The sequence below is a fragment of the Arachis duranensis genome, chromosome 2 (assembly GCF_000817695.3).
Source record: "Arachis duranensis cultivar V14167 chromosome 2, aradu.V14167.gnm2.J7QH, whole genome shotgun sequence".
Classification (NCBI taxonomy): domain Eukaryota; kingdom Viridiplantae; phylum Streptophyta; class Magnoliopsida; order Fabales; family Fabaceae; genus Arachis; species Arachis duranensis.
Genome location: NC_029773.3, coordinates 10,481,378 through 10,492,731, shown reverse-complemented (window position 1 = coordinate 10,492,731; position 11,354 = coordinate 10,481,378). Strand labels below are relative to the sequence as shown.

General features: G+C 30.1%; 2 protein-coding genes across 3 annotated transcripts; both read left to right on the top strand.

Moving 5' to 3' along the window:
* The first annotated feature begins 1,414 nt into the window (after nucleotides 1-1,414).
* On the top strand, nucleotides 1,415-3,285 carry LOC107473473 (histone H2A variant 1). Of its 2 annotated transcripts, none has more exons than XM_016093042.3 (3): nucleotides 1,415-1,561; nucleotides 1,650-1,784; nucleotides 2,790-3,285. In XM_016093042.3, exons 2-3 carry the CDS (start codon nucleotides 1,665-1,667, stop codon nucleotides 3,084-3,086), a joined length of 417 nt encoding a protein of 138 aa, XP_015948528.1. In that variant the 5' UTR covers nucleotides 1,415-1,561; nucleotides 1,650-1,664; the 3' UTR covers nucleotides 3,087-3,285. The 2 variants fall into 2 exon arrangements, with proteins under 2 accessions (XP_015948528.1, XP_015948530.1); XM_016093044.3 differs by having other exon boundaries at nucleotides 1,421-1,561; nucleotides 1,656-1,784.
* A 984-nt stretch (nucleotides 3,286-4,269) lies between these two features.
* On the top strand, nucleotides 4,270-9,003 carry LOC107473513 (beta-carotene isomerase D27, chloroplastic-like). The gene is made up of 5 exons (XM_021135022.2): nucleotides 4,270-4,555; nucleotides 5,163-5,302; nucleotides 6,086-6,178; nucleotides 7,084-7,145; nucleotides 8,841-9,003. Exons 1-5 carry the CDS (start codon nucleotides 4,342-4,344, stop codon nucleotides 9,001-9,003), a joined length of 672 nt encoding a protein of 223 aa, XP_020990681.2. The 5' UTR covers nucleotides 4,270-4,341.
* Nucleotides 9,004-11,354: the final 2,351 nt, after the last annotated feature.

Sequence of the window (11,354 nt, the reverse complement as noted above, 5' to 3'; positions counted from 1 at the left end):
ATATAAAAAAAGATTAAATATATTTAAAAAAAATAACATTATAATTTAATATTATATTTTTTTAGTAATGAACTAATTATTTCTCTAAAAGTGATTTTAACTAATATTATCCAAACAATATTCATTTTATCAAAACCAATTTTAATATAAAATTATTAAACATAAATCATATTAGGATAAACTTATTTTTACCCAAAATTAATTCTACAAAATCATTTTTATTCAAATTACAATTTGATAAACCTCAATTCACATACATACTATGCATATTATATAACCCTTTTCAATTTATTAATTAATTTGTGAGAGATAAAAGTAGCATTAATTGAAAGAAAACGGATATTGACCCGATTATCCTACTAGGTGTATAAAAAATATTTAATAATAAAACATATAGATATGGTGCTTAATTTGTTATGTGGATCATGTTATCCCAGTAATAATTAATTTTTTTTTGTGTTTAATTTGTATGTGCTTAATTTATTTTTTTTTTTGGAATTTTCAAAATTTTTATTTTAAAATATAAAAATGTTATTTAAGTTATTTATCTGGATTAACGTTTAATTAATTAAATTATTTTTAAAATTTTATATTGTGTTCAACTTGTGTTGTCTTTTTTTTTTTTTTTTTTTTTATTTTTTTTTCTTTTGATACCAAAGGGGTCTAAAGGCCAAAGGATGAAATATTAGACCATTTAAAATTGAAATACCCCACTGTATTAACCAAATTAAATTGATCTAATGGTTAATTTATTAGTTTGATAACGATGCATTTCCTTTCATTAAATCAAGCCACTATTATTTTTTAATAATGTGTAGTTGTGGTATATTAGCATGCACCAACACTATAAATAGAGCAAGATAAAGCTGTTATTATCATCAGAAGCAAGAAGCAACGAAGCATGTTTTTTTGAGTTAAATAGATCGGACAATTTCCAATTTTAGATATCACAATATATTTATACTATATTTCGTCAAAATTCAAATATGAATACAGCATATTATTTTTTTTTTTGGTTTCTAAGCTCCATTTAAGGGTTTGTCGCTGGCCAATGGATTGCTGCATACACAATTCGAACCCCCGACACTTAATTAAGCGGACTAGTGAACTAACCACTAGACCAACCCAACTTGGTTTGAATACAGCATATTAAGAAGCATATAGATTACAGCGAACAAATTTGAGACTCGTTGTATAATATAGTGGGCCAAAATGGACCTAACAATTAACTCCAATAAAGTTATCCGGTTATTGGGCCCTGAGAATTAAAAATATTTGGGAAAGCGGTGAGAAGAGAAGGGTGTGAAAATTTTGAATTCTCCGTCAAATTTTGTAAAATTTTTATTTTCCCACGCACACAAAGCTTTGAGCGCCACTTTTTAGATTTCGTTTTTATTTTCATAAAAATTCAAAATTAAATAAAAACGGAAGAAAAGTAAAACGCTCATTTAACTCATATTAATGACTCGTATAGTCGTATGAATGCTTCTTACTCCATAATCTCTCTCTCTCTGTCTCTCTCCACAATTTCTTCACACTTCTCTCGCTCTCTCAGCCTCAGGTAATCTGCTATTTCTCTCTCTTTGAAATTCTATGTTTTAGTTTGTGATTTTAAAATTGAGGTTGATTTTTCTGTGAAATTGAATAAGGTTTAGGGTTTAGGTATGGCGGGAAAAGGGGGAAAAGGTCTTCTGGCAGCGAAAACCACCGCAGCTAACAAAGACAAAGACAAAGACAAGGATAAGAAGAAACCTATTTCTCGCTCTTCTCGTGCTGGAATCCAGGTAAAGATTCACCTCTTCGTTTCTTCTGATTTTAATTTTCTCTTTATTTATTTTCGTAGTCAAATGTGTTTACTGATTTTAAATCTTTATGTTAAATTGTGCACCATTTAAAAAAAAAATTATTATTATTATTTGAAAAAGAATGGTTTGGTAGGGATTGGAGATTGTGGTGTAAGTTTTATGATATATTTTAAACGTAATGTGTATATAAAATATAAAGTAAGATTTCCGAATGGTTTTGTATTTTAGTTAGTTCTAGCTAGATAGATCCGCATAGCTATAAAGCAACTCTCCATTGTGATTTTGCTGAGATTGATTTGTTGACTTTAGATAATCTATTGATGTAGGTAAATGATACCCTTTGTGTGAAGTGGAATGGATTTTAGATTTTAAAGTTGTTCACTTTTCTGTTTTTCTTCTTAGTTTTGATGGATCTGCACTCATAACCACATTTTATATTATCAGTTAAAAATGAATTATCTTTAATGTATGGTTCCAAAGTTATGTTACAATCATGAGATAGTGTGATTGAAACAAATAGTTCTGTTGCTATGGCTATTATGTTACAACAATTTTTTAATTTCCACATTGATTTCCTTGGATTAAAATTTAAATGGTTGACTTTTCTTCACCTACTAGTCTTAGGCACTTATTCCCTTTGTGTGAAGAGGTGTGATATTTTTACATTTTAAAATTGTTGGAAAGTGGAACCTTAATCTCAGTTTGTATATTTTGTAGGACGTATTTACTGTTTTCCATTTGGGTTATTTCACATCTATATCTAGAATACTGCATTTGCTTATTGTTTTCTGTTGATGCATAACCTCTTGGTTCTTGACATGTATTTATCATTATTAAAAAAAAGATAAAGCGTATGCATTATTATACAGTATTGAGTGGTTTTGAAATTTTGGTTGCTGGGAGTTTCTGTCATTTTCTGAAAGAGGTCTATTATTGCTATATCATTGCCCCTTTGTTTTTGATATTCATATGGTTTGTTTCTAGTTTCCTGTGGGTCGTATCCATAGACAGCTGAAGCAAAGGGTCCAAGCTCATGGACGTGTCGGCGCAACTGCTGCAGTTTACCTGGCCTCCATCCTTGAATATCTGACAGCCGAGGTTCTTGAACTGGCGGGGAATGCAAGCAAGGATCTCAAGGTGAAGAGGATAACACCAAGACACTTGCAGCTTGCTATCAGAGGAGATGAGGAGCTTGACACTCTCATCAAAGGAACCATTGCTGGTGGTGGTGTCATCCCTCACATTCATAAGTCTTTGATCAACAAAACCTCCAAGGAATGATTGAATGAGTGATTCATTCATTGTTGTTAAGTTTCTAATTTATATATATGGCTGTTGACTGAAACCAAAACTTGTAGGTTGTTTTAATTATGATGACTTTGATCAAAGTAGGATTTAGCTTGATTCTCTTTTGCAAGTAGTTTGTTTTAGAACTGTGATGTTATGATGTAAATTAGTTATTGATGTTGCTTTTATGCGATCTTAACTGCTTAATTTGGGGTTCCTAAACAACCGTTTCCTTGTTACACAAAGAAAATAAAAAAGAAAACCTAAATATTTTTTAAAGTGTCAATTTGGTTTTATCAATTTGTTTATATGTTGATATATGTCTGTCTATATATTTGTTATAATTATCTTGTATGTCAGTATGTCTCATGAAATGGGAATTTTTTTATTTAAATTAGTTAAATATATTATTTATCGAAATACATAAAATATAGTGTATTTATTGATATACACATGTCACATTTCGGGTGAGGAGATTCAAATTCTATTAAACTCATGTTTTGATGATTGAGTACTTGCCATATAGTATAACTAAAGTTAAGTTTATTCTGGATATACACGAAATGTGACATTTCTTTGAAATTCAATGACGTGTTACATTCCGACTGTATAAATATGGATTTATTGCAATTTAGATCATAATATTCGAAAGTAACATGTGTATTTCAATAAATACATTGTACTTTAGGTATTTCAATAAATAATATATTTAATTAATTTAAATAAAAAATTTCATAAAATTGGTATGTCTTATATTTGATTCTTATTTTATCTTTAAAAATTATAAAACAGATAAATTATAAAAAAAATACCCCCCTCTCTAACCTAGGATACTCAAGTATATATTAGTATTAGTTAATATATTTGTATTACACGAGAATGAATTTGTTTCAATTTTTTAATTGATTTTACATGGTACAATTTTACATTATATAAGATTTAAATAAAACAAAAAGGATATAATATAAGATCACACTTTATAAAATTAATCGAGATAAAAATTTTGTCAATCTATTTTCATTATGCACCGCAGCATCTTGTGTCATGTAATAAGTCAACAAAAGAAAGCCTCCAATAAACAAAGAGGAACTAGAATCTTGTGTTCTACCAATTTGTTAAGATGCTTTTCATGCACTCTTTGTTCTTATTTAAACCCCTTCTCTCATCTTCATTCATATCCCTCTATTCTCCATAGTTGTTTCTCTCTCTTTATCTCTCCCTCTCAAAAATAATAATAGTGGATGCAAAAATGATGATGGCACAACATGGCAATAATAGTCTAACACTAACTTCACCTTATCAATGGATGATGAAGTTGAAGCATAAATCAAAATCTCCCTTTGTAGTTGGAGTTCTTGCAAGGCCAGCTGAGAATATTGCTCAAGAAACTAATGTCTACAAAGATAATTGGTTTGATCACTTAGCTATAAACCATTTATCAAAAAGTGTTCAAGCATCAACAGGTTAATTAATTCCTTCCTCTCTTTTCCTTCTTCCTCTTCTTCTATAATTAAGAAAATTTAATAGAAAATATGAAATTTTAGGATTTTTTGTTTTAAGATTTTTATTTTCAGTATTTTTTATTTATAAAAAATTTTACAATAAAAAAGAAAAACAGAAATTTTAAATACAAATCAAATATATCATAAACTTTAATATATTAACAATATATTAAAAAAAAGTTAAAACTATTTATTTAAATTATTTCAATCATTGTTTTAATTCTATGACACTTTTTAGCTAAATTCTTAATTTTTTTTTAGTATAACTAGGTTTGTTCTTTGAGTTGTTTTTAAAACTGAGACTAAGATCTTTTAAAATGAAAAGATTTATAAAGAGAAAAATATTTTTTTTTGGTTAACAAAAAAATAAATATTTAATCACCATTAAATTAAGATAGTAAGACTCATAAAAGTTATAAATTAATAGTAATTAGTCTCTTATTTTATTGCTCTAGCAATTTTTTATTTTTGAAGATCCGAATCCTAAAATATACAGTATATCTCTATAATTACGTAAATATAATTGTGTGTATATGATTAATTCACCTTAATTTTGAATCTTATTCAGGACACAGTAATAGAAAGAGTGGATATGAGAGCCTTGTAGAAGCAGCGATGGTGGCTTATAAGGAATTTAATTCTAATGAACAGAAAGAAGTTATCATTCAAGCACTTGATAGAGCATTTCCAAGGCCAATACTTATGTTGGTGAGTTCATTGGTTTGATATGATTGATTTTCTATCTTCTATTGCTTTCACTTCCATTTAATTTGTGTTTAGTATTATAGAATTAGAGAAAAAGAATGAAAACATAATCCAAATTCTTCAGTCCGCATTTAACTTTTCTTTCTTCCATTTGAGGGCTTGATCACTAGGTTTAACTCTCGTAACCAAGTATTTCTAAGGGTATGTTTGGTTTTTTTTTATATTATTATTATTATTGAAATAGAAAATAAAATTTTATTATTTTTATTTCTTCTTTAAATTCCATAAAGAAAAGAAACCAATCAATTTTATTAAATAAAAGTATACGAATAATTTCAAGGTGTTTTAATTTATTTTATCTTAGAATTTAAAAGTAATTTACCACCACTTTTCCAAGTTAGTTATTCCTCTATAATTATAGACAAAAAAAAACACTAGTTTTAGTAGCAATAAAATTAGGATCACTATTTTTTTAGTTAATTTATTTTTTGATAATTATATATTTATTTTTATTATCATGCATTGTTATGATAAGTTATAAAAAATTTGTGACCGATAAAAAAGTCTTTATTATCAATTATAATTGTCATTTAATTTTTTTAACGCGAAAATATAAGATGCTTAATTTTTAATTGTCAATAATATATTGACGGCTATTTTTATTGTTGTTGCTAAAGACAAATAAATTATCATTAAAAATAATTTTTGTTGTAGTGAACTAGTTAAATTCCTTTCTTGTTTTTATAATAACTATGTATTACAATTATTATTCATGAAAAATGGCAGATAAGGACAATGCTACCACCATCTAAATTTGCAAGGGAATATTTTGCTGCTTTCACCACTTTGTTCTTTGCTTGGTTGGTCGGACCCTCCGAGGTAACTAAGACACTATTTTATTTGTATTTTATATTCTTGATTAGTTAATTGGCTGTAATTTTGCATAATAAACATTTTACTTTTTTTTTAAAAAAAACAAAGAGCAGCCCATCCCATTTGTATGACTATAAATAATTGATGAAATTCATGGTATATAATTCCTTAGTAAATTGTCAAGAGATTAAAGTTTTTTTTTTTCTTAAAGGTTCATTGCATGTCATCAAATTAAACTAGTTTGTAAATAGAGCAATAATGGACTTAAAATATATGATTTGAGAATAATTTCATCTTACCAACTTTTTTTCTTAATTAAGTTTGGGAAATCTCTTTTACTGTGTGGAGCACTGCCATATATCTGACGTCACCCACTAATTACTCTCCATAATTAGCATGTACAATTATTCAAGCATCATGCCCCAATAATCTAGTTTCTGAGTTTCATGAGTAGATATGCTGAATTGTTGATATAAATCATCATTCAAACGGATATCATTAATTAACTATATTGAGTAATAATTTAATAGATCAGTTCATTTCGTTAAGCTTGAAACACAACACCCTTGGGCCCTATGGTGTAACATACATACCTAATTAAATAAATTTTGACATTGAAAAGCTTCAATATAGTATAACATTGTTTTGGGCATTGCACTATGTAATCAACCAATCATCATGCTCTATGATCCAAATTCCAACAGAAAAGAAATATATATATGCACCTTTGTATTTTTTATATCTTGAAATAAACAATTGCCCAATATAAGCTAGTATATAGATTAGTGCATATAATAATCAAATTATACCCTTTACTTTCTAAGATGTTGGTAGTTTTCTTGAATGTAAAAGGAATTTAATTAACCATGTAATAACCTCATTAAAAAGTTTCTTTCACAATGTGTGTAAAGGTGAGAGAATCAGAGATGAATGGAAGAAGAGAAAAAAATGTAGTCCACATAAAGAAATGCAGGTAACTTCAACTTCCACTTAATTTTCTACTAGTAAAATATTAAATTGGTCTTTTACGTTTAGACATAATCCTGTTTTAGTGTTTAAAATTTAAAATATTTTATTTAAATTAAAAAAATTCATTTAACTTCAATATAGACTATAGTCTTATTACTGTGAAGTCAAAGTTAAATAATTAACGGAATATCCTACATGACAGCAGTACAAGAACAAGGTCGATAATATAGAGAATAAGTATAAGCTCCATAGGCACAAAAGCAATCCTGCATGCATCCATATATTTATTTATCATTCTCCTTAGTTCTATAAAAAATATTTCATTTAAATTGTAAGAAAAATAATAAATATATGTATTGATGCATTCACGATTAATTTTGTATTTCTGGAGCTTGTACTTATTCTCCAAATTATCATCAACCTTGATTTTGTACTACTGTCATATAAGACATTCTGTTAATTATTTAATTTTAACTTCAACAGTAAAACTAAATTGAAGTTAAATAAACTTTTTTAAATTCAAATAAGACACTTTAAATTTTAAAAATAAAAATAAAATTAGTCCAAACATAAATGACGAATTTAATACTTCACCCATTTTCTATATATATTATATTATCTTCACATACATTTCTATTATTTAACATACAGAAAATTATCTTATATCATACTTTTAGGGCCTCAACATTACGCTCCAATGATTATGGTAGCTCCACACCCAATTCTCTATTTGCATCATGGTCATCATGATCATCACCATCAATGATTCAATGTTATTGCCATTATTGCTAAGATATCATCAAGACTTTTATTAAATTAAAATTCGATTTATTTTGATGTTGAACCAGCCGGTTCAGATAAAAAACCAATGAACGAATTGGCCACTTGTGTTCAATTTACTAATTTAACCAAATATGTCTATACATAAAATATATTATTATTCAAATAATAATAGTATTTTTTTGTCATATTTATTTTGAATCATAACATTAGTTTTTAGTATATATTTGTCTAATAAAATCGCGACTATTTGCATGATCAAATATATATATATATATATATTCACACATTATTATTACAGTTGTATTTTATTTTTAACGAGTAAATTTTCATTTTATTTCTTAAAATTTATGTAATTATTCATTTTAGTTTTCGAAATTTAAAATTTTTTATAATAGTCTCCCAAATTTATATTTGGATACTAATTTGATCTCTCTCGATCCTTTCTGATGACAAGTCAATAAATGAGATATTGAGATGACAAAATCTTGACGCATTAGACTCTCTAATAATTAGGTGACATGACTTCTTCTTCAATTTAAATTGTGGTAAAATTAATAAAATTCTAAAAAAAAACTATTGAGAAAACCTAAAATGCAACAATAATAATGCAAGTCAAAAGGATAACAACAGAGATGAAATGAAATAATGTTTAGGGTAGGACATTTTTTAAAATTTTTATTGCTTTTTAAGATGAGGTTGATCTGCCACCAGAAGAGGTGGTTATGTTAGCACAGTGGGATCATCCCATATTTCAAGAGTAGATTATACTAATGTTCTCTGTAGTTTGGTGAAATTCATTATGACTCCCTTCTATTTCGCTAGATTATACTTGTGTTGTGTTAATTACAGAGTGTTTAGTGCCATGTTCTACAAAATACAAGTATGTATAACATACTCTAAAAGCTTAAATTTTAAGGGGAAAAAAGTGGGGTGTGAAGAAACGAACCATAGCAGTGATAGCAGTGAAGGTTTGTAGTATTATTGTCGCTGCTATTTGCTCTGCTTTTGTTGCTGTTGTTGTTACTGTTGGGACGTGCCACCATATTCGTGGATACCAAAATAACAAACTTTGGCTTTAGTTTAGAATTTGGATCAAAGCCAACGAATCGATAGTGATTGGTGAGTGGGGGATGCGACGGACCGAGGGTGAAAAGGAGAGATCGTGTCAGAAAAAGAGAAGGAGCACGACGGAGAAGGAAAAGATGGAGGGGAAGTCAAAGAGAAAGGAATGGGTCAGGTGAGAGACATGGAAGTAAAAAAAAGGAAACGAGAGGAGAAGGACGGCGTGGAGCAAGAGAAAGAAGAAAAAGAAAAAGTTAAGGTTCCATGGACCAAATGAGGTCCAAAATCAAATCTTGTCATGTCATCTAATCGTTAGAATATCTAACATTGGCAAAGGTTTGTCACATTAGCACTCCGTTTGCTGACTCATCGACGAAAAAGGTTGAGGGACCAAATCGCTGTCCGGACCAGAATCTGAAAAAGCACGAGAAATTTTGAATTTTAAAGACCAAAATAAATAATTGCACGAATTTCAAAAACCAAAATGAGAATTTACTCAGAGTAAATCCCCATAGTAGATTCGCGTGATTATCCAATGTAGTCCTCAAGATTCCAATTTTTTCATTGTAGTCTTCCAGATAGAGCTCCGAGCACTCATAGTGGTCCCTGGGCGTATTTCTGGTGATGAGTCATCACCGAAGCGCTTATGTGGTGTCTTTTGGCCACGCAGGATGACTCCAACGGCTAGCTGAGCTAGCTCATTTCCAATTTATACCCACATTAGTCCCTCCCACTATATTTAACCTTAAATCACTAAATTTTGATAAACAGCTACAAACAACTCAGTTATATTTAAAATTCTGCAGTTACCTAAAGAATCAATCATAATCCATTAATTAAGCTAAAGGAAAGAGGCACAATGCAATGAAGAAATAAGCAACCTTGTCACCTTTTCACATTGGCACCCGAGCCGAGTGCTTAAAAATTGTTGGGAATAAATTACCATTCCCCCTTGAGAAAACACCTTTGACAGAGAAATAAAATAGACACAATCACAACACAAGAATTTAACGTGGAAACTCCAATTACCGGAGAAAAAACCATGGCCGTTGTCAAATGACAACCAGAGAATATCACTATGTGAAAATTGTTACAACACATAGACTTCTTTCTTTCTAACACTGGCACCCCAGTACACCCACACTCTCTCAAAGCAAATATCTAACTACACCTCACAACACTCTCTAATCAAAGAGTATAGAGGAAAAGAAAAATCAGATACAAGCTTAAAGTGTTTCCGACTGGTGCAAAAACAAATGGAGAACTTAGCCTCATATTTATAGCCTAGGCCACCCACTCCGTTTGCTATCCTAAGCAATGTGGGACTAATTCAACCAAATCCTAACAATCTCCACCTTGATTGAAATAGTCACACATCTTCAGCTTCCATTGTCAACACCGACAATTTTTTGCTGCCATTGTCTATACCGACAATCATAGTTCAGAGAACTATCATACTCCACCATGAAAGTATACTCACTTGGAATTAAACCACTCCAAGCATTTCGCCTTGGTACAGATCGAAACCTTGCTGAAAATTCATGGTGCAACTTCCAAATTGGCTTTTTCTGGAAGTTCTTCAGCCATCGACCTAATTCCGCCACACACCTTGCATCTCAACGCCAACCAATGCCCGTGTGCAATTGTGGACCCGATTGCCACAACTTATCCTTATCCATGGCAGTGCGGTAATACCATAAGGATACTTCTTGTCTTCTAGAGAACATCATCTTCATACCAGAGATCTTCTCCTTCAACGCCTTGTGCAAACCTGATTGTATCAACACATCCTTGACTTATATTTGCCACAAGCCAAAATTGATTCTTCCATCAAATTTCTCTATTTCAAGAGCACTTGACAATAGTATAACTTAACTGTAGACCGTGCACTAGGAAGGGTCCCCAGGAAAGAGAGGTGGGTCACAATGGACACACTTAAATACCAGATCTTTCCTTAGCCAAAACCTTTCCAAACTACACTCTCACAGTGTCACACTGCCTTCCAGCAACAACGACAGCAACCAAAGATCAACCTCAAGCCACAGGACAAAATTCTTTTCTGATGTGGAAGGTCAGACTAAGCTGCAACCACAGAGCATACTAAGAATAAATCCCACCAAACCGAAGCTCTGATACCATTTGTTGGGAATAAATCACCATTCCCCCTTGAGAAAACACCTTTGACAGAGAAATAAAATAGACACAATCACAACACAAGAATTTAACGTGGAAACTCCAATTACCGGAGAAAAAACCACGGCCGTTGTCAAATGACAACCAGAGAATATCACTATGTGAAAATTGTTACAACACATAGACTTCTTTCTCTCTAACACCGGCACCCCAGTACACCCACACTCTCTCAAAG

Coding starts and splice junctions, on each gene's coding strand:
- LOC107473513 (XM_021135022.2), top strand. CDS start 4,342: ATGATGATGGCACAACATGGCAATAATAGTCTAACACTAACTTCACCT. Junction 4,556..5,162: donor AAGTGTTCAAGCATCAACAG/GTTAATTAATTC, acceptor AATCTTATTCAG/GACACAGTAATAGAAAGAGT. Junction 5,303..6,085: donor CAAGGCCAATACTTATGTTG/GTGAGTTCATTG, acceptor GAAAAATGGCAG/ATAAGGACAATGCTACCACC.
- LOC107473473 (XM_016093042.3), top strand. CDS start 1,665: ATGGCGGGAAAAGGGGGAAAAGGTCTTCTGGCAGCGAAAACCACCGCA. Junction 1,785..2,789: donor CTTCTCGTGCTGGAATCCAG/GTAAAGATTCAC, acceptor GTTTGTTTCTAG/TTTCCTGTGGGTCGTATCCA.